General features: G+C 40.5%; 1 protein-coding gene across 1 annotated transcript; it reads right to left on the bottom strand.

Annotated features, from left to right (window-relative positions):
• Nucleotides 1-19,774: 19,774 nt before the first annotated feature.
• LOC100402864 (acidic leucine-rich nuclear phosphoprotein 32 family member A) lies at nt 19,775-20,874 on the bottom strand. Its single transcript, XM_035256187.3, has one exon. The coding sequence runs from the start codon at nt 20,754-20,756 to the stop codon at nt 20,007-20,009; it is 750 nt and encodes a 249-aa protein (XP_035112078.1). The 5' UTR covers nt 20,757-20,874; the 3' UTR covers nt 19,775-20,006.
• Between the last annotated feature and the right edge of the window lie 2,481 nt (nt 20,875-23,355).

Here is a 23,355-nt window from a genome sequence, read left to right as displayed (position 1 = left end):
ATGCATTATTACTGGGAAAATAAGGCATCCTTCCTGTTAGCCAGTGAGAAAACTAACAGAGATTTATCCCTAGACATGCATTTTTTCTCCTGAGGCCCATTTTAAGGATAGTATTTCTCATCTCCTGCAAACTGTCAGCTGGAATGGGACCTCTCCTACCTTCACAAGAGCATGGCTTATCCCTAACTGCAGAATTTCTTCTGTTCTTACCAAATTGCCAGATTTCACTTGGACAGCAACTTGGCCAACAAACTTAAGTGGTAAATTAAATAACTCTAACCATAAGCCTCCAGCAATTCACAACCAATTTCATGTATGTGTGTGTGTGTGTGTATGTGTGTGTGTGTGTGCACATACACACACTTTAAGTGGGAGTGAGAGGCTGGGGGAAAAGGTAGGAAAAAAAAAAGGAAAAGAACACTTAGGGATAAGTCTCAATAATGTAAAAGCTGAGAAGACATCTCTACAATGAAAACATATTCTTTCCCCTAAAGCTTATGAATTTGGGGGCAATTTGCCTAGTTGGAGCTAAATTTTGAACTGTGAATTATGATTGATCACATAAAATTTATCTTTATGGCAATAGATATTAATTTATATACCTATTTGTTTCTTTTTTAATTTTACTTTATTTTTATGTTTTGAGACAGAGTTTCGCTCTTGTTGCCCAGACTGGAGTGCAATGGCATGATCTCAGCTCTCTGCACCCTCTGCCTACTGGGTTCAAGTTATTCTCCTGCCTCAGCCTCCTGAGTAGCTGGATTGTAGGCGTCCACCACCACATCCAGCTAATTTTTTGTATTTTTAGTAGAGACAGGATTTCTCCATGTTGGTCAGGCTGGTCTCGAACTCCTGACCTCAGGTTATCAGCCTGCGTCAGCCTTCCAAAGTGCTGGGATTATAGGCGTGAGCCATTGCGCCCGGCCACCTATTTGTTTCTTTAACAAGCATTTATTGTGTGCCTGCAGTGTTCTAAGCATGACTGAGGGAGATGGATGTGTTTCTTGTTCTCATAGTAATGTTGGTCATGAGGCAGATGAAAAAAACAGCAGCTTGGAAGGACCCTCCTAGTCAGGGGATGAGTTGGGGTTGCCACTGGCTTTTGTCAGAGAAAAAGAACGTGAAGGCTTCAAAAATAAACTGGGATTTAAGAAGAGAGAATGCAATACTTGTTAACCAAGATGGAAGCATGTATCCAGAAAACAAAGAGTTCAGAACTAAGAGGAGTCAGAAGGTCCTACAAGACTGGCTGGGAACAAGGGCTGCATGAGTGGTGAGAGGAGAGCAGCTCCGCACAAATCCAAAGCCATAGACAGGGAGTACAGAAAAGAAGGAACACTTCCTACAGGGATCTAGAGCTAAGTGGGACACAGCAGGAACAGAGCCAGGTTTGATGGGTTAAATCCCATGTTCATGACCAAATTATAAATATAAAATCAGATTTGAAAGTGTGCGTTACTTTGGAAAGAGAAATCACAATGCATTACACATCTTTAAAAGCTAACAAATACCTCAAATATGGCAGCATCCAGAAAAAAATACAGTAGCTGCTCTAATTAACTGCCTGGCATACCTCTATTTCTGTTTGATGCACTTTTATACTTATTTTGCTAATTTTTTTTTTGGTCGTGCATATATCGGCCATTCACTTCTTTATAGGAAAATGACTTTGTAATGTAGTTAGCAATACAGTGAACAGAATAATAATTTATTCTTTTGTTTGTTTTGTTTTTTTGAGATGAACTTTTTTGCTCTTGTTGCCCAGGCTGGAATGCAATGGCACCATCTTGGCTTACTGCAACCTCTGCCTCCCGGATTCAAGCAATTCTCCTTCCTCAGCCTCCTGAGTAGCTGGGATTACAAGCATGTGCCACCATGTCTCAATAATTTTTTTTTTTTTTTTGTATTTTCAGTAGAGACAGGGTTTCTTCATGTTGGTCAGGTTGGTCTCAAACTCCCGACTTCAGGTGATCTGCCTGCCTTGGCCTTCCAAAGTGATGGGATTACAGGCTTGAGCCACCACACCCAGCCAATAATTTACTCTTTATTGTGATGTGAATGATTACAATTTGGATTTTTTAAAAATTATTTTTGGTGGTGTGGACTAGGTATAGATCTAGTCACTCTACATATCTGAAGCTTAGAAGAACATTAACTGACTAGCTTCCGACTTTGTGTATTTCAAACCTTGTTTCTCCTCCTCAGTCCCTATACTCCTGGTGCCAGCTGATACAGTGCAAGATATATTCTTACCATAAGAATTCTGTTTATGTACCTTTGTGTCAGCACAGTAGGTGGTGGAAATGTTGCTGGAAACCATTCCAAAACCGAGAAGGATAGAAATAGCTTAATTCTACACAGAAGTTCCTGTGAACCACAAAAATATATCCCACTAAGCCTAAATTAAACTTCCCCTTAGCTGAATGCTAAAAATGCCCATGTCCACTCCAGTACCACTGAATGTTAGAAAGAGTATGACAGAGTGGAAGGTGAAGTAGAGAGACAGTGACCTTAACTGATTGTCGTTAACTATTGTTTCTTCACAAATGTTATCCATGTGATCGCATGAACACATTGCATGTGCCCCTCTCAGGTCCTTGGAAAATCACTATGCAAGGAAGGGGCCTTAAAACTTCTCAGGCTGTGGAGTAGGCTTTGATATTCAAGAACCCTCAGAATAAGACTTGGAAAGAAAAACAACAACAACCCAGAATAACAAAAAGGAACTGTAATCCAAAGTGTTAAGATCTGAGAAAGAGGCCTGTTACCTAAAAGGGAGGAGCAATTAGTGAGGTGTTGGGAAGGTTCATAGGGTTCCCACCAGTGCTAAGATTAGCCAGAAGGTCTGCACTTGGACTCAACTGTGCATAACAAGTCCCCAGGGAACCCTGTATGAGTTATCTGATACTGTCTAACAAGTCACTCTAAAATATAAAGGATTAAACAACCATAAGCATGTATTATCACACACAGATGATACACATATTATACTTTTGAGGGTTAGGTTCTAGGAGTGGCTTAGCTGGGTGGCCCAGGCACACTCTCACATCTGGCAAGTTAGTGCTGGTCATTGACTGGGTTCCCTGCCACATGGACCACTCCACAGGGCTGCTTGAGTGTCCTTATGACATGGCAGCTGGCTTCCTCAGGAGTGAGGGTTCCAAGAAGTAAAGTGGAAGCCTCAATGTCTTTCACCACCTAGTCTCAGAAATTTCACTGGTCATTTCTGAAAAATTGTATTTGTTACACAATTCAGATCCATTCATCGTGTGTGGGGACAACACAAGTGTGTGAATACCAGGAGATGGGGATCAACAAAAGCCCCATCTTGGAGACCAGCTTCCACTGACCATTTGCACTGTAATGTAGATTAACTTTGTATAGAAACAGAAAAAAATATGGAAATACTGTTCTAGAAAAATGTGGAAAAGACCTATGATCCCAGGAATTTGTGTATGTGTGGTTGGATGTTGCTGGGGGTGATTAGGGAGAGGTCTCCAAAGACAGCCTTTGTCAGAATTCTGACTTTCGAGCCACAAAGAAATATAAAGAACAACTTTATTTCATAGATGAGCCTCTTGGACATAGGAAAAGAAAGTGAATATTTTAAGGCCACTTTGCCAGTCAGTTTCAGAGGTGGCAGAACCTTGACTACTCCTAATAATGATAATTTAAGTACGAGAGTATTTTCTTCTGTACCAGGTACTAGCCTACGTTTCCTGTGTATATCATCTCATGTAATATTTACTATGACTAAGGAAGTGGAGGCACCAAGAGGTCTAGCAAATTGCTCATGGTCATGTCGCTCGTCATGGTAGAGTTGGCATTTTGACCAAAGTCTGGCATCCAAACGCTTTCTTCACCTTCACATCCCACTCCTTCCAAACCTTCCATTCTTTTCAGCCTATCCAGTTATCTCCTTTCTATAATCCTTCACCCTATCTTCCCTGACATACCTCATTCCCAAGGAGGAGTTTGCTTTATCAGAACTCTCAACACCTTACAAATTACTCAGTGTAAGTAGGACCATAATGAAAACTTAAGTTTCAGACATACAATGCCAACATGTGTGCTTTCTATGGAAGTTTAGCTTTAAGTTTTCAGAGCAAAACTTGGAAAGAGGATCCTCACCAAACCAAGGACCCTCCCAAACCAACTTTTTTTTTTTTAAGATGGAGTCTCGCTCTGTCACCAGGCCCTGGAGTGCAGTGGCATGATGAATCTCGGCTCACTACAACCTCGGCCTCCCAGGTTCAAGTGATTCTCCTGCTTCAGCCTCATGAAAACCTGGGACTACAGGAGTGCACCACCACACCCAGCTACTTTTTATATTTTTAGTAGAGACGGGGTTTCACCATGTTGGCCAGGATGGTCTCAATCCTTGACCTCGTGATCCGCCCGTCTTGGCCTTCCAAAGTGCTGGGATTACAGGCAAGAACCACTGTGCCCTGACCAAGCCAAATATTCTGACACCTAATAGCCAAACTGATGGAGCACTATATGCTTCCCATTGTTCTAAGTGCTCTGCCTCTACTGACTAATTCTAATTTTTACAATAGCCTCATAAGGTAGGTGTGCTATTGTTATTTCTATTCTCCATTTTTATGCAATTTATCTGCAAGTTTACACATTAGGCAAGTGGTAGTTCTGGGTTTGAACAAAGTTTGGCTCGAGAATCCATGCTTGTGTGCAATTTGCTCATCTTTGCCTTTTTTCTTTTAAGTCTGCTGTTGCCTTGGAGGTACTGTCAGTGGAATCTAATATTTGGTCCCCTTGTTTGTCAACATTCATCAGTCAGAATTCTTGAGCATCTGTTATGGCGAGGCACTGTGCAAAGTGCCTCAGCATACATTGGCTGAAGAAAACAGACACAGTCTCTGCCTTCCCTGAGTGTACATTCTAGTGAGAGCAACAGACCTTAAACAAGGTAATAAATATATTTATTTAAAGTTAACAAGTCAACAAATAAGAATAGCTTAACATTTTAAAAAATGTTATGAAAGTAAAAAATGGGGTGCTCTCATAGATGGTCCCAGGAAGATCTATTTAGACACAATCAGTGAAGTCTCAGCAAATTTAAGCTGATACTAAAAGAATGAAAACTTTAAAATGTGATAAAGGAAGAAGCATTTCAGTTAAACATGGAAGACACGAGACATTCTTTCTTACCCTTCCACAGACCCTTCTAAAATTGAGTATAAAAGGAACTAATGACATAGAAACTCAGAAGGACAAAGAGAATGGATGAGAGAGAGAGAGCTGTGGTTGCAAAGAGTGAACATATTTTCGGAAGATAAAAAGTGGAAGGAGGAATGAGCAAAAATAAGAATGCTGAATACCAAGTCTGAGCAAGCCGGATGCCAATGTCAAAAGAGCCAAGTCACAGCATCGAAGACCCTGGTAAATCTCAGCCACTGAAGGTGTCTGGTCTGTGGAAGATAAGGTTGGAGTTGAGGGGAGGAATCAGGAGGATGGCTTGGAAGTCAGTGCAAAGCACAGTTAAACCCCTGCACCCTCTCCTGCTTCTCCTCTATTCAGGTCCGAGAAAGTGTTCCTCCTCACCTTGCCAGGATGCCAGAATCTTATTATTCTGTGGAGAAGTTACGCTGGAGTGCCTCCATACCCAAGATGCTGGTTCCAAAAGAAATGGAGGTGCAGAAGAATAGGGTCTAAGCACAAGCGTCGATATTGAAACCTATGATATGATTTCTGCTCCTTCCAGCTGCACCAACCCTATGGGTTTGGGTTATAATCCTGTGGTAGTATCATTTGACTTTAAAACTGTATTTTTTACTCCTTTCATAAAAATTTTACACACACACATGCATCTTTTTTTTTTTTTTTTTTAAGAGAGGAGGAAAAGCATTTCCGGCACAGGAAACAGCCTGAGTGAAGGTCCTGACCAGTGCATTCAGGGAGCGGCAAGGAGGACCCGGCAGTGGAAGAGCCGCAGTAGGAGGAGGACATGGAGAAGATGAGGTTGGAGAGAGTGGGATCAGACTCTGTGGGACCTTGTGGGTCATCTGAAAGAGTCTGGGTTTTCTTTGAAATGTAGCCATGAAAGGTTTTTAAGCCATAAGTAACATGATCTTATTTAGGTTTAGAGTTCCTCTAGTTGTATAAAGAACAGTTTGTCACATATTTAGCTGGGTCTTCACATGAAAAATTATGTATCCCAGTACTTTAGAGCGGAAAGGACCTTCAAGATCATTTAGTCCAACCCTTTCTTTTAAAAGATAAGCAAACTAAGACGCAGAAAATTTATGATTGGCCCAAGGTCACAGAGCTAATAACTGTGTGAGGCTTTTAAACTAGGAGTTGCAGGGTGATAGATTATACTTTTAAGAAATCTTTCTACTCTATATTTCCTTTGGCCAGAAGTGATGTCTCCCTTTTCTGAACTTTCATCTCACTTTATTTTTCTCTCCTATGGTGCTTACTCATTTACTACCTTGATCATAGTTCTTTGTGTTTCTGTTTGGTCTTATCTCCTTTATGAGACTATAAAAGCAATCCCTGGAGAGCAGGAAGTATGGTCTCTATCTTATACATCTCCATAGGACATTTCCTGTGGTAGGTGTTCAGTCAATGTTTGTTAAGTAATCAGATCAATGGACAGGTGATGTGTAAATAAATGAATGAGTTCTCCATATGCTATAAATACAAAGTGTTAATGACTGAATATGCACATGTAGATTATACTCTCCGTGATTTACCATTCTAAGCTAGCTCCTAGCTATGTTTTCATTCATTTTCTTTTATATTTTTAATCAGAAGAAATGAGATGGCCTAGAAAAATATTAGATTTCTAAGTCAGGCAATTCTTTCTTCCAAGATTATCAGCAGGGAGAGCCTCTGCACACTCCTCTCCCTTCTGCCCCACCCCACTGGCTGGGTTTAAATGTTCTTTCTCAATACATGATCTTCTGGGAGCTTATTTCTGACCAGGATTTTTTTTTTCAAGAGATGACTGAGACTGCCCATAAGAAACTAATTAAGTGTCCAGGGTAAAACAGTGATATCACAAAGAAGAAAAATGTTTTACTTAAGGTTAAAAAAAAAAAAAAGCACAAGGCTCTAACTACATCCTCTCCAGCACAGCAATATCCATACAGGCAATGAAAACTAATGCTGCTGATAGTAGAGAAAGCCCTGAAGGAGCTTTGGGAGCCATGAGTGATGTCCCTGCCTTCGATATTGACTTGTTCAATGACTGATAATTCATGAGCCTTCTCTCTCTCTCTCTCATTTTCTCATCTATAAAAGAGACATAAAAATGTTTGCAACAATTGGTCACAGGTCCAGTTTCTGCTACAACAAAATGGTGTATTAATTCTGCCCATAAAATTGGTTAGACTGGTTTTGGGAGTAATTATTACATTTTTGGACTCACTGATTTGGCATCTTGCAAATACATAGTCAGACGCATGTCGAGATTCTTTTGCCAGAGATGAGGTTATGCAATGTATTTTGGCTCCCTGCATGAAGAAACAAGCTTCAGGGCATGGGATTTGATGATCTAAGGTCTCCACTAAGGCAATCAGCACTCAGAAGACAAACATGACTCATTGTGTATGAGACCTCAATCAACTGTTCACAAACTTCGGTTTGAGGGTTGGGAAGGTCTGGAAAAGATTCTAGTGTAAAGCCTAATTCAGAAGGGTACAGATTGTTTTCTTTGTAAAGTGACACATGTCAGTGTTGTGAAACAGTGGAAACTGGAAGGAAAAGAAAATCCTGTGTAGACTCTCACAGAGTCATCCTGCTGCCCTAGCTACAGACATCTCAGTTTCTCTTCCTGTGCTCACAATTGCAATGAAGCCACTGTCCTTAGACTGTTCCGGCTGCTTCACCATATTAGTTATCTATTGCTAGGAAAAAATGGTGCTCCAAAAGTCAGTGGTTTAAAGTCACAACATTTTATTATTTGTTCATGAAATCTGTAATCTGGGTGGGGCTCAGAAGCAATTCTGCTGCTGGTCTTGCCTGGAATCACTCATGCAGGTGGCATTATCTGGAGTCTCAACTGGGCTAACTCTCAGATAATACAGAATGACTTCACTCACATGCGTGTCACCACAGCTGGGATGGCTGTAACAGCTGGGGCCGTTCCGGCACCTCTCCCTCCCTCTCTCTCACTGTCTCTCAGTGGGTTCTCCCGCAGTGCAGCTGACCACCATTACGTGGGGACCCAGGGTTCCCAAGAGCACAAAAGCAGAAACTGCCAGGCTTTCTTAAGGTTCATGTCTCAAACAGCCACAATGTCACTTCTACAGCATTCTATTGGTTACAGCAAATCATAGGCCAACCTAGATTCAAGGAGAAGGGAAACAGATTTCATATCATTATGTAGAGTGGTAAAGAATTTCCAGACATCTTTAATCTATCACAACAATTACATGGTCAGGTCTTGTGCAGAAAAGGAGCATCTAGTGACTTGCCCAAACTTCTCCCCAGCCAGAGACTTCCCCTAGTTCCTCCTAGGATGTTCCTCTATTACAGCAAAGCCATCACTCCAGGGCCTGTTGTTTTTACTTTTCTGTCACTACCAGCCAACTCCTTTCTACTCACTTCCTCTTCAGCTCATAGTTTTTGCTTATTCACAGACTCTGATGCTCCATAGCATTATTTCCATATGGCTTCTACTGCTATACAAATTAGTAGTGTGCAGAAAAGCATTAATATAGCAGGCCAGAGACTGCTATCCTTAGGAAGACCTGCTTGCCAGGTTGACCCTTGGCTGGCATCTAGGAACTTGGATTTTGAATGGTGTATTAGTTAGGGTTCCCCAGAGAAATGAAATCGAATAGGATGTGTATGTGTAGTATATATGTATATGTATATGTATATGTATATGTATATGTATATGTATATGTATATGTGTGTATACACACACATATATATTGTATATACATATATAGTATAAGCATGCAGTATATATATGTATATACAATATATATGTGTGTGTACACACACACACACACACACACACACACGAGAGAAAGAGACAGATTTATTATAAGGATTTGGCTCACATGATTATAAGCCAATGACGGTATGTCCAAAATATACAGGGTGGGCTGGCAGGCTTAAGATCCAGGAGAGTAGATAGTGCATTTCCAGTCTAAAGGCTGGGGATTGGGGGTCAGACACGGCGGCTAATATCTGTAATCCCAGCACTTTGGGAGGCCAAGGTGGGCAGATTGCTTGAGGCCAGTGTTCAAGACCAGCCTGGCCAACATGGTAAAATCCCCTCTCTACTAAAAATACAAAAACTTGCTGGGCATGATGGTTCACACCTATAATCCCAGCTACTCAGGAGGCTGAGGCACGAGAATCCCTTGAACCTGGGAGGCAGAGGTTGCAGTGAGGCAGGGTCACACCTCTCTGTACTCCAGAATGGGCAACAGAGTGAGACTCTGTCTTAAGAAAGAAAGAAATAAATAAAAAAAATAAAAATAAAAGATAAAAATAAAGACTGGCAGGCAGAGACCCAGGAGAGCCAATTCAGTCCAAAGGTGGCCAGCTAAGAATTCCCTTTTGTTTAGGGAGGCCAGTATTTTTATTCTACTCAGGCCTTCAGCTGATTGAACGAGGCCTATCCACATATTAGAGGGAAGTCTCCCTATTCAGATTTCACTGATTTAAATGTTAATCTCATCCTAAACCCCCCTCCAAGTGAATACATAAAGTTAACCATCACAAGAGGGTTTCCATTATTCCCAGGACTGATAAGAGTGGCTCACTGCACTTAAACAGTTTCTACAAGCAATGTGGTTCATGCTGGACACCTGCTTTCATGATTCCCATAAGGAATAAGCAAAGGAATCCCCAGTCTGGAATTTTATTACATGCTAGGCAGAGAGTGCCTATGTAATCAGCTCCCAATAAAAGCCCTGGGCACTGAGTCCCTAATGAGCTTTCCTGGTGGACAACATTTCATAGCTGTTGTTACAACTCGTTGCTGGAGGAATTAAGCGCATCCTGTGTGACTCCGATGGGAGAGGACTCTTGGAAGCTTCTGTCTCGTTTCCTCCGCATTTTGCCCCACGCACCTTTTCCTTCTGCTGATTTTGCTTTGTATCCTTTTGCTGTAATAACTCTTATCCCTGACTAGGACTCTGTGTTGAGTCCTGTAAGTCTTCTTAGGAAATCATTGACCCTGGGGGTGGTCTTGGCAGTCCCCAGTACAAGCAGGAAATGGGGAAAATTATATCACTAGCACAGGTCTATTCTCAATTGTTAATGCAATTGAAAGAAAGATGGAATTATTTCATAACAGTTAGAAGTCTGAAGGTATAGGACTAGCTATATGAGTGTGGTATTCTGCTACATACCACAGGATATTCAAAGGGTATATTAGGAGCACCAATGAGTGACCAAAGCTTTCTAGAGGGGAAGGGTTATTTGAGTGAGTTGGAGAAATGGAAAAAGGGAGGTGGCGGAGCCCAGTGTTTGAGAGTTTGGAGACATGGCTGAGTCCTGAATAGCTGCACTGTCTACTTCCAAGTTGTTAATCGACATAAACTTAAAGCTTCATAAAAATAATGACTAAAGCTTATCAAATGTTTATCATATCCTAGGAACTTTGTGTGTTTACTCACTTAACCCTCACAACAATCTTATTAGGTGAGTATTGTTTTAATCTCTATTTTGCAAACTCAGAAACTGAGGTCAGAAAAAAAGATCTTGCAAATACTCACAATGGAAAGGTTTTGAAACGCTAAGCTGAGTCAATACACGTAATGCCCTTGGGAAGTGTCTAGAGCATCGGAAGCATTCAATAAATATTAACTATGATCTTTTAAAACAGGAAGGAAAAGAGAGCAAAACAAGGAGAGGAAAGAGAGAAGTTGGGAACAAGGGCCACTATATGAGCAAAGCAGAGGAATGGACTGCAGCAAAGTACGCTTCCTTTGTAATGATGGGTACCAAGCAGTGAGTGAATCCTCCTGGGTCCCAGGTATTGGGCTAGGAACTTCAGCCTTGGGCAACCAAGGAAGCATGCTGGATTGAAGAGTGGTAGGAAACAGGGAAAGATTTAGAGGCACCTGACTGTCATTTAAGCCCTTAATAATCTAGTGCTGTGATTCTCAAATTGACACAACAGTGTCTTAGAAACCGTAGTACTATTTGCAGGCAATATGAAACAACCATGTATACTCATATTAGCTGGTGGTCAGGATAAGTAGTTTAAGAAAAAAAAATAAGGGAGAGATTTTGAAAATAGAACACAATTTAAAGAAATAAACATTTTTTCTGTACATGAGTGACACATCACTATTATTTGATTTTTAATAGCTTGAGAACTACTGTATTAGATAGTGGAGAAAGATGAATGATTAGGAAAACAAATCTGGCTTAAGGCATAGACTTAGGGTGGAAGTTGGGAAAAGAGAATGGCTGGAAAGCTGTAGCACTCATTTGAGCATTTAGAAAATGCAGGTCTGACTCAAGGTGAGTTCATGAGTAATGAAAGAAAACAGATGAGTAGAAATGATGTAGAAAAAATGAATAGTATTTTAGAATCTGTAAAGACCCAAATTCAAATCTTAACTATTATCACCTTCTGACTTCTCCGAGGTTGTTCCCTCATCTACGGATGGAATTGGTAACAAATGGAATTGATAATGAATATTTTAGGGGGGCTGCTATGAAGATTGGGCTAAATGAACAAGTGAATATAAAATGCCCCTTGATATACTGAGATTATTCTCATGTGATCCCCCCACCTTAGCCTCCGGAGCATGTGGGACCACAGGTTTGCACCAACACATCTGGCTAATTTTTGTATTTTTTTTTTTATAGAGATGCGGTTTCACCATATTGTTCAGGCTGGCATTCTCATTCTTAATGATGCTTGCCTCAAAGTAGGAGAATGAGGAGAGAGGAGTCAAAGATGGCTACAAAGCTTTGACCCCAGGTGCTTGGGGAAACAGATGATCCCATGGAAAGCAATAGGAAAGAAGCAAGATTAATCCAGTCTGGAAATAAGATGGATTAGATCCATTTTAGGCACATTGAATGAGGCCCAATTTGGCAAGTTTACTATGCTAAAAAGAGAGGTTTTAAAAAGTAAAGCAAAATCCTAATCTTAGAAAGGGTGACCATATATTATTTTTTTCCTGTTTGTGACATGTTGAATGCCCTTCATTGTCCTGTTATCTTTAACTGCAGTGTATGGAAAGAATTTTAAAAATAGATTTAAGGGCTCTAAGAAGGAAGTCTTAGAAACCAGAATAAATTGCATGCAACTTGTGACATAGGGACTACTGTGAGGTATTTATGTGCTAAACTGTGATTATCATATGACTGTTTAGACTTGCAGAGTTTGTTTGTTTGTTTGTTTGTTTTGAGACAAGGTTTCACTCTGTTGCCCAGGGTGGGCGCAATCACTACAGCCTTGACTTCCCGGGCTCAAGTGATCCCCAGTAGCTGAGACTACAGGCACACACCATCATGCCTAATTTTTGTATTTTTTGTAGAGACAGGGGTTTTGCCATGTTACTTAAGCTGGTCTCACGATTATATAAATTAAAATGTACCATGCATGCGTGGAAATAAACTCTTTTACCCTTCTGCAAATAGTCAGATCATTCATGCCAAGTTGGGATTACTATTTCATACTACCTTTTGGAATCAGATCATCTCAGCTTTGAATATGAGTTCTGTGTGCACATTTGAGTAAATTTTTTTCAAATTCTCTGCCCCTCAATTTCCTAATATGTAAAAAGAGATAAAAATTAGACCTATTTTACAGGGCTCCTGTGAGAATTACACGAGATTACATTTGGCACTCACACATAGTTGGCTATCAATAAAGTTCTCTACCCCTTTGCTCCCTCCATAATGGCATTGAAGCTATTGGCTGCAGAAAAAAAGCTACAGATATAATTTGAAAAGTTTTAGAACCACACTTATATTCTGGCTTTTGTTTTAGTTAATGGAAGATGATGTACAAAGAAATAATCTAGTTAAGTCTGGACTTGGTGAGTAAGTTCAGAATAAAGATATTAATAAAAAGCACACTCCAGTAAGCATTGGTAAAGCACGCAGCAGGTTGTACCTGTGAACTCATTCTTTTATGTTTTGATGGCTTATAGTCTTTTTTTTCAATAAGAATAATGTTCAAATCTTCTAACTTAGAGACATTTTACCACTTAAAATATGGAGTTGGAAAACCATGAATTTGATTCATATGGCCTTAGAAAATGCCAGCCATGCCTAGCAGCAACACAATAAAAAATACCATTGACCTAATGGCAGCCAAGTAACTTACCCTTTTTAAAATTAGCTTCATAAATAGAAATTCATAACACACTGTTCTCCTGACCCTGCAGGTCTCTGTGTTCCACAAGCACTACCTGTAACACCTAGAACTTATCCCTGGTTCTACACCTGGGTTTACATATGTAATATCTGTCTCTCTCCCTGGAACATAGCTCTGTGATGGAAGAAAACATATTTGTCTATTTCACCACGAGTTCCTAGAATCCAGTATGACGCCTGGTGCCTCATAGGCACCCAATAAGTGTTTGTAGAAGGATGAAGGAAGGGAGGTGGAGGGAGGGACCTATTACAGTAGTTGGCAATGCAGTCAGTACTTTAAAAAAGCTTGTTTAATGGATAGAATAAGTCACATTTCCTGTTTTTCTCTTAGTCATATACTTTGTAGGACAGAATGAATATATCTTAGGCCACAAAGAAAAGTCTCAAAGTAAATGCATGAATATTAATAAAAACTATATTAATATTATAATACTAACATTTCACTGAGTGCTTACTATGTACCAAGTACTATGCTAAACCCTTTGTATGCATTAATTCATTTAGCTATTATAATGACACTATAGGAGAATTTCCAAGGGACACATGAAGAAACTGAGGCTCAATGTAGTTTTATAAAGTTTTATAATATAGCTAATAGTGGGAGTGGGATTCAAATCCAAGCCTGTCTGACTCCGCCTCCATAAGGATTTGAGAGTATCTTACAGTGGTATCTAAGTTGTCACTCACAGCACAAGAACCAGGGGGGTAGGGCCTCCTGGTGGCACACATCTGCTAAAGGAGGCCCCCCTGCTTAAGCACATGGGGACACTCTCCTGGACCCACACAGCCCATGCATGACAGGTGTTCTTCCAAGTGTCTAGCCACAGCATAGTTCAGAACTGTTATGGGTTAGGCTTTGTGTCCTTACCCAAATCTCATTTTGAATTTCAATCCCCGTAATCCCCATGCATCAAGGGAGAGACCAGGTGGAGATAATTTGATTATGGGGCTAGTTTCCTCTGTACTGTTCTCATGATAGTGAGTTCTCATGAGATCTGATGGTTTTATAAAGGGCTTTTCTTCTTTCATTTGGCACTTCTCCTTCCTGCTGCCCTGTGAAGGAGGTGTCTTGCTAACCCTTCACCTACCACCATGATTGTAAGGTTCCCGAAATCTCCCCAGTCATGCAGAATTGTGAGTCAATTAAACCTCTTTCCTCCACAAATTACCCATTCTCAGGCAGTTCTTGATAGCATTGTGAAAACAGACTAATACAAGAACCAAAGAGGTATGTGGCAGAAATGAATGGTTAGGTGCAATAAAGAAAGTTAGCCTTCAAAGAAGGCAAAAACAAACACAAACCTGAAAAAACAAGCTGGATCCCAAGGGTCAGGAGAGTGCTGGGATCAAGTGCATTGCTATAAAAAAGGGCCATGGCAGCTCACTACTGGGGTCTCAGAAAGCTAAGGGAAGGCATCTTGGGTCAGAAGATCATTGAGAAAACACATCAAGAAAGAACCTTCTACATAATGCATGACTCTTCTTCACCCCAATCCTAATCCTACTCTCTCTCTCTCTGTCTCTCAGACACACACACACACACACACGCACACATGCATATGCACATCACTGCTGCTAACATGTTCTTACATGCCTGAGGTTGCTAGCTTTTGCTCTTCATATAAACATCTTTAGAAAACAAGGTTAAAATGTCTAGATCTATGACTGAATTAACAGTGCTTATGTTTCTGTCTCCTTCATCTTGAGAGCAAGAACATGTACTCCATGCCTTTTTCCTCTCTCTCACAGCACCTATTACTAGATACCATATGCTCTGCACGTACTTGGCACTCAATAAATGCTTGCTGAATGGCTGACTTTTCCCGTCTCCCCCACCCTTTCCTTCCCACCCCGACAGCATGACTTTAAAGATCTGCCTCAGAGCTGTAGGGCGAAGTTTAAGATCCGTTTTGACAAATAACCCTTATGGGTGTTTAAAGCCAAAAGATCGAATATTTAAAGCAGAAATATGAGCTGTGACTTCATGGGTGTTCTGTGAAGAGATGCATAAAGCTGTACAAATAGATAGCTTTTCAGACAGGACATAACAGACCCAGCTTTGTGCATTTGCAAATACATAGAGGAGAAGAGCCCAAACTTTACTTTGAACCCTACATTTCCTTCAGAAATCAGTTTAAATAGAGTGAAGGTAGTTAAATCTTCTATTTTAAAAGGAGATTTTACAAATACTTTTGGCTTTAAAAGCTTATGTCACTGATTCATAATATAAGAGGTGACATTAAAACTATCCTCCACCCTCTCACCACCATTACCACACTCAGAGAGGAAAATACAGGCAAAAATGAGACTGGATTCCCTGGGAGTGGTGAGAGCAAATTGATTGCTGTAAAAAAGAAAGATGAGGGGATTTTAAGACTTCCAGGCATGAGATCTTGGTGCTAGAAAGTGTTAAAGGACTAAAGCAAGGGTCTAGAGTCAGCAGATGGTTGAAGGAACACAGCAAGATGCAAGCACATGATGGCTCTGGTGGATGACTTTATGAGCGTGTGGAGCGTAGAACAGTCTCAAGAGAGAAGTCGGCATACTCTGAGCAGGCCTATTGCCCCATACATAGGTCCCACTTTCTCTAAGAATGCCCAGAGTTCCTGAGTTGCTTAGCTTAATACAGCAGAAAGAAGAGCACACCCTGCCCCCGCTCCAGCTCCAACTCTGACTATCCTGTGTTCTCTTAAAGCAGCTGACTTGAAGAAAAAGTGAATGTCTTGAGCCCTAGGCTCTTACACCTATTCTGTGATCTAAAGGTGATTTCGCCAAGTGGAATCAGCTTGATATGTATCACTTTTGTTTTAAGTACAACTGCATTATATGGAGCTATGTTTGTCCCGTGGCTGAAGAGGTTACCTGGAGCGAAGGTTTTGTAGGATAGTTGAACTCAAATATATTTAAGTACCTGGCAATAGAAATTAAATTGGCCTTAAGAACCCTTGGCTATATTACTAATTTTTATATGGCTAAGATCAGAAGTGTGTCCTGTTTTCAATTCATTCTTTGTTTTCCATTTCTTATAGATAATAAAATAGATCAATAACCATGGATTATATAGAAAATATATTTGTTTAAGGTTATTGACCAGAGAACAGAAATTTGTATAAACACACAATGACTTGTTTTTTTGATAATGTGTTATGTTTACAAAGAACCTTCTCATGTAACTCTCAAAAATCTCTAGAATGGGAATTATTGTGACTCCCATTTTACAGAGGAGGAAATAATATAAAGATAATTTTATTCAATTGTTCATTTGTGCAACCCTATTCTTTGAGACCCAATTTTGTGCTAGGCTATAAAAATGCAGAGATGACAAAAAAATAAGCATGACCTGTAAAAGTTCACCCATCTATTATATAGAACACATAGGTAAACAAAACATAGGCATGTGATGAGTACTGTGATAGGCAGATGGACTAGATATAATGATAGAAAATGGAAAGAATCACCAAATTTGCCTGGCTGTGAGTGAGTAGTCTTCTCAGAGCTGGAAGCCCTAAAGGTATAGACCTTAATAAGAGAGAATTTGCTAGGAAGGCAAAGCATAAGGTGCAGGAGCAGCAAGAGGCAAGGCACCTAAGCACAGAACCGTGTGATCATTTCAAGGAATAACAAACAGTTCAGCATCATTGTAAATTACAGAAGGAAAATGAGAGCATTTGCTTTAGGAATAAGTTCACCTGTGATGAACAAAGAGGTTCTGGGTTGGTGAAATGAAGTCTTCAGAAACTCGGAGTTGTTCGGTTTTCTTTCAACACACATGGCCTCCATTTCCAAGATCTCTTCATGCCTCCAAATGGCTGCTCTAGATTCACTCACCATATCCACATTCAGTACAGCAGGAAGAGGAAAGGAAAAAAAAAAAAAACAAAACCATGTACTGTCTTTTAAGATTTAGAGGAGCTGCCACAGGACACTTCTGCCTACAGCTCCTTGGCCAGAGCTGGTCACATTGTCACACTGCCTGCTGAGGACTTTGAATAGACTCTGTTATGATGACCAATGAGATCAGTTAAAAATGTGTGGTTATATCAATAAATAAAAACGAGAATTTGAAATTTGGGGGACAATTTCAAGTAACTGCCACTGAGTGGAAAGAGGAAGTTGATCATGACGGATTATAAAGGATCATTGAATTAATCATGAATCATTGCTTTGAAGCTCCAACTTTGCCCTGGCCAACAGAGAGTCATTGAAGGGTTTCCATGTAAGACTTTGGATGACCATATTTCCATTTATCGTTAAGACGGATGACAGACTGGAGAGGATAAGACTGGAGACAGAGGGACCAGTTAGGAGATTGTTACGTTGATCTTGGTGAAAGATGATGGAGGTGGGGCAAAGGAAAGAGAAGGCGAAACATCAAGATCATTACTTATCATGCTAGGTAAGTAGTAAGAGGCAGATTTCAAACCCCAGTCTTAAATGCAAGTCCATGTACCATGAGACTTATCTGTTCTTTTTTAAAGGGTTATAATTGACAAATAAAAATTGCATATATTTATGGTCTATAGCATAAAATATGTATGCATTGTGGAATGGCTAAATCAAGCTAATTAACATATACTTGACCTCACAAACTTATTTTTTGTGGTGAGAACATTTTAAATCTACTGTCTTAGCAATTTTCAAGTAGACATTACGTTGTTATTAACTATTGTCACCATGTTGTATAACAGGTCTCTTGAGCTTACTCCTCTTGTCTAACTGAAATTGTATATCCTTTGATGAACATCTCCCCAATTCCCACTGCCCCCATCTAGCCCCTGGTAACCACCATTCTATCTTTCACTTCCATGAGATCAACTTTTTTAGATGCCACATACAAGTGAAATAATGTAGCTTTTGTCTTTATGTTCCTGGCCTATTTCACTTAACATAATGTCCTCCAAGTTAATTCATTTTGTGCAGATAACAGGATTTCCTTCTTTCTGAAGGCTGAAGAGTGTCCCATTGTGAATATAGTCCACATCTTTATTCATTTTTCCACTGAAGGGCACTTAGGTGGATTCCACATCTTGGCTATTGTGAATAATGCTGTGATGGACATAGGAGTGCAAATATTTCTTTGACATACTGATTTCATTGTATTTGGATACATACCCAGTCGTGGGATTGCTGGATCATATGATAATTCTATTTTTAGTTCTTTGAGGAAACTTTATAGTGTTTTTCATAATGGTTATACTAATTAATAGTCTTACTGCAAGCGTACAAGAGTTCCTCTTCTCTACCTCTTGCCAATACTTATTATCATTCTTCTTTTTGATAAAAGTCATTCTGACAAGTGTATGGAGATAAGACTCGTGTTTCTTAAGCAACATTAGAGTAAGCTGGATTTCAAACTCCCAGAAGTCTTTTGTACCTACATCATGTTGTGGAAATCAGATTTACCATGGTCCAGACCATGGAACTGAAAAGTCCAAATGCAAGAAAACGTTTGTGACAGGATAACATTTTGAGATATTTTCTGTTTTGTCTTCCTTCATTCAAGCAGATAGAAGATTCTGGGCTTCCTTGCCTTATGGGAGGTCTGAGACAGGACTTCCTGGGCTTTATTCCTAAAAGCCTAAGCACATGCAAGAGGGGAGAGTTTGAAGAGGGAAAGATTTTTTTTTTTTTTGCAAGAAGGTTTTATTACCTGCAACAAGTGAGGAGAACACCAGAGATAGTTCCCAAAGCAGTGTCTCTCTGAGCAAAGGGCTGGGTCAGGTGTTATAAGCATAGGATAATGAGGCATGATCTGATTGGATCTTGCAATGAGGTGATGCCAGAAGCATGATCTGACTGGATCCTGCCATGGTGTGATGTCAGAGGTCTGTCTGATTGGATCCTGGGTCCTACCATGTGGTATCCACTTCTTAATTGAGCCTACTTGCCTCACTCTATGCACTTCTGTGGTTGCATACCTGGCTCACCTGAGCACGCTCAGGTTATGTGCCCTTTAACCTGGCCAGGCTTATCTCTTCAGCAGCCACACAGCATAGTGAGCTAACCAACTGCTCTAGCATTTAACTGGGGAGGAATCTTGATCTTACAGAGGTGCTCTGCTCCCTGTGCTGCTTACCAGCTTGGAAGGCATTTTTCAACTCAAGGGGAGAAGGATGGGTTTCTGCTCTCTCCTGGCACCATCTGGAGGACAAGCCAGAAGATGAGGGAAGACGGTCATAAGGTGCTCCAGAGGAGCTGGATACAAGGCCTGGTGCTCACCAAATATTGCACTACTCTCGACATGGCACAGGAAGACAATTGACAGGACAACACGAGGTGGGACAATCTACAACCCAAAGGGTATCTCAGAAAACAGCACTAGGTGAGACCACAGCACAACCACAGTCAACCTTTAAATCGGAATAGGAGCTAGAGGATGCAATTCACTGATATACAGAAATTCTTTTTTTTTTTTTTTTTTTGTTGTTTTGTTTTGTTTTTTTTGTTTTTGTTTTTGTTTTTGTTTTTGTTTTTTGGCAGTAAAAATAGTATTTTATTCCACCCCCTCCCGCCCTCCCTCCCCCCACAACCCCCAGTACACTTTTCCCCTCTCGTTCCCACAGCAACGTTACAATCAGAAAAAAATAAGTTTCAGGGGGCAGGATTGGAGAGGGGGAGGGGATATGGGTAAAAACAGTCAAATCACAATAGGAATTTTTCAAAATAGGTTATTCCACTTAGTCGTCATCTTCTCCCTCAACTTCAGGTTCTCGTTTTCGCTTCTGACCCCTTTCTTCTTCACCAAGCTCTTCTTCATCTTCCTCGTCATCTACCTCTCCATCATTATAACCTTCTTCATCCTCCTCCTCCTCTCCACTCACGTCCTCCTCTTCACCTTCCTCCTCCTCATCCTCGTCCTCCTCGTCTTCCACTACCTGAGCATCTTCATCATACTCCTCCTCATCCTCATCTTCCTCCTCATCATCCAGGCCCTCCACGTAGCCCTCAGCATCCGAGTCAGGGGCCTCCTTGTCGTCCCGGTCATAGCCGTCGAGATATGTGAGTTGCGGGAGGAGCTTGAACACGTTTTCTCGATAGTCATTCAGGTTGGTTACCTCGCAATTGAAAAGGTCTAAGCTCTTGAGGTTTTCTAACTTTTTCAGTGGCTCTATTGTGCTGAGGTCTTTAATTTTGTTGCCACTTAAATTTAGATGTGTGAGGTTCGGACACTTTTCTGCCAATACTTCCAGGCCCCCTGAGACTCTGTTATCGCTTAGTTCAAGCTTCTTAAGTTTGTTTAACTTTGGTAAGTTTGCGATTGAGGTGAGGCCTACGTTGATTGTACTTAAGAATTCCAGTTCTTCAAATTCATCTGTGAGGCCTTCGAGTTTGCCTTCATTCGACCGACTGTTGTCCAGGACAAGTTCTTTCACATCAGAGGGCGTCCTGTTCCGCAGCTCTAAATGAATCCGTCTGCCCATCTCCATCTCTCGCGCTCTCTCTCTGCAGAGGCTCCCGCGCCGGCGGATTTCAATCAATAAACCCCGAACCCACGGCCGCGCGTTTTAGGACTTTGAAGGCTCAACCAGCTCCGCTCGGTTCTCCCAGAAATTCTTAAAAAGTAAAAACTGAAATACAGAAAAAAAGTTTTCAGTATGTGAGAAATAAAGAAAAGGACTGAAATTTTACCTACAACTCAGCCCAATAGTGAAACCCTGTTTGACCACGAGGTTTTCTGTGCCTCGGTGAAACATAGAAAAACTATGGGGGAAGCAAGAGAAGGTCTAGAAGGTGTTTTGTGACTGTTCCTTTTCCTTAATTTTGGTTCTGTTCAGAAAAAAATGCAGACTGAGTCTATGTATACTCATATCTGTTATTCACTTGTAAATGTTTCAAATAATTCAGGTAGCCTCCCAGAAGACACTCCAGCATCACTTAGCTAGATATTCCAGGACAACTCATACCATGTTTGGAAATATCCAGATAATATTCTAGTTGTCATCTAGTTTTACCCTTCACCAAAAAAAAAAAGCTCAGCTGGATGTAGTGGCTCACACCTGCAATCCCAACAGTTTGGGAGGCCGAGGCTGGAGAACTGTTTGAGCCCATAAGTGTGAGACCAGCCTGGGCAATATAGTGAGACCTCATCTCTACGAAAAATTTGATAATTAGCTAAGCATGGTTGTGCTTGCTTGTAGTCCCAGCTACTTGGAAGACTGAGGCGGGAACATGACTTGAGCCCAGGAAGTCAAGCCTGTAGGGAGCTGTAATGGTGCCACTGCACTCCAGCCTGGGCAACAGAGTGAGACACTGTCTCAAAAAAAAGAGAGAGAGAGAAAATTAAAGTGCTCAAATTAGAATCTCTGTATTTACAGTATTTATCCAAACATCCTCATATATGTAAAATTCCAGGGATGTTGACATCATATAGCACAAGCATAATTTGCAAAACTAGCGTGATTCTTCTATTAAAAGCAATATCTCATGGGTGTGATATGAACTTGTAAAACAATTCATTATAATTCCTTCCTGGAGACAACATGTCAAACCTTAAATATGGCTACAAATCAGAAGGTTAAAAAAAAAAAAAGCTTCAGCCCTGCAAAGAAGTAAATTATATTCAGTAGGGTTGAGAATAAATGGTAATGTTTTCAAAGTTTGAGAAGAACCTGTGTTATTTGCCTTACTCACCTATTTTTCTTACTACAAAACCCTTTTACCCTATTGAATATTCTGTCTGCCTGAAGGTAGCTTTAGTCTATCTGAAAAATATTATAATCCAAAACAGGCAAGGAGAATTCAACAACAACAACAAAAATAATCAAAGTAATTCATGGTTCATGTGCCCAGACTAAGCCGTATTTATTGAACAGTCTCTTTTTTTCTAGAAGTCCAATGTGTAAATTAAGTTGCACCAAGGCAAGTCAAATTATTCCCTGGCCATTTGTAGTATGCAATGTTTTATGTGACTTTTTACCCTCTTATTCAATAAAACAATACGTACTTGTATAGCAGCCAGACGAAGTGGTGAGCCACAGTCATCTAAGAGATGCCAAGTACTGTACCTCCTTGAGGAAACACACTCACCATGTGTAATGAGGACTCTCTGGATTTCCTGAAGTGATTCAACGTAAATTGAATTCAACACTGAACTGAATAACCATAGACGTTGGCAATCACAAGATCAGATGTACTACAGTACTACTTGTTTTTGTGTAACTCTCATTTATTACAAGTTAAGAGATGTACCCCCTGTTAGGTTAGAGTGAAACACTGTCACTCAAGCAAAGAGTAATATTAAAGAATGTGGCTAGTTCCTTATGGATATAAACTAATCAAGACTTTTTGAGGAAACAGTTCCCACCTACCATTGATCTCTTCTCTTAAATTAGGCAGCTTTTAGCTCAAGAGGGATGCTAAGCCAGGCTAGCCACCCAAGTATTTGAAAATATAGGTCCTGGTGTCTGTAGGAAAAGGAGCTTATAAAAATCCACAGCATGCTAGATGTCATACCACCCAACAGAAATTACTGCTTTTAAACTCAGAATATGATAGATTTGATATGGTTGGCACTAGCGTGCCAGTGTGGACTTTTGAATGAGAAAGTAAAGATTTGACTGAAAATTCACATTCACTCCTAAATTGTATAAACACTAATGCTTAAGGAAATCCAGCTTCTTTGTCCTTTGGAGACAGTAGCCAAAAACAGAGATTTGGGGGATATAGGAGTAAAATGATAAGAACAGGAGTGGGGGTCTTCTGTACAGTTGCCAGACTTGTAGTGGGCACGGCCACTGGAGGTCAAAGAGAGCTTTATATACAGCTTGAACCAAGTTCATTAAAGAATAAGGCCATCTGGACTTAGGCAAAAGGCCAATAATCACCAGAGGACTTGGATTTATTACCACAACATCTAGGTCCTTTAATCACAAAGTGTTTGGAAGGTTGGAATTTCAACCTAAATTACAAAAGCATCTCAGTAAGGTTCCACCTGAACTAAAAGTTGGGGAATCAACTAAATCCCAAAGAAAGGCTAGAATGTGCCTCTTGAGGACAGCCAAGGTGACTGAAGTGCAGGAAAGTGGC

Source organism: Callithrix jacchus, chromosome 9 (assembly GCF_049354715.1).
Source record: "Callithrix jacchus isolate 240 chromosome 9, calJac240_pri, whole genome shotgun sequence".
Lineage (NCBI taxonomy): Eukaryota > Metazoa > Chordata > Mammalia > Primates > Cebidae > Callithrix > Callithrix jacchus.
The sequence above is the reverse complement of the archived record's forward strand: the minus strand, read 5'-3'. Positions and strand labels throughout refer to the sequence as shown.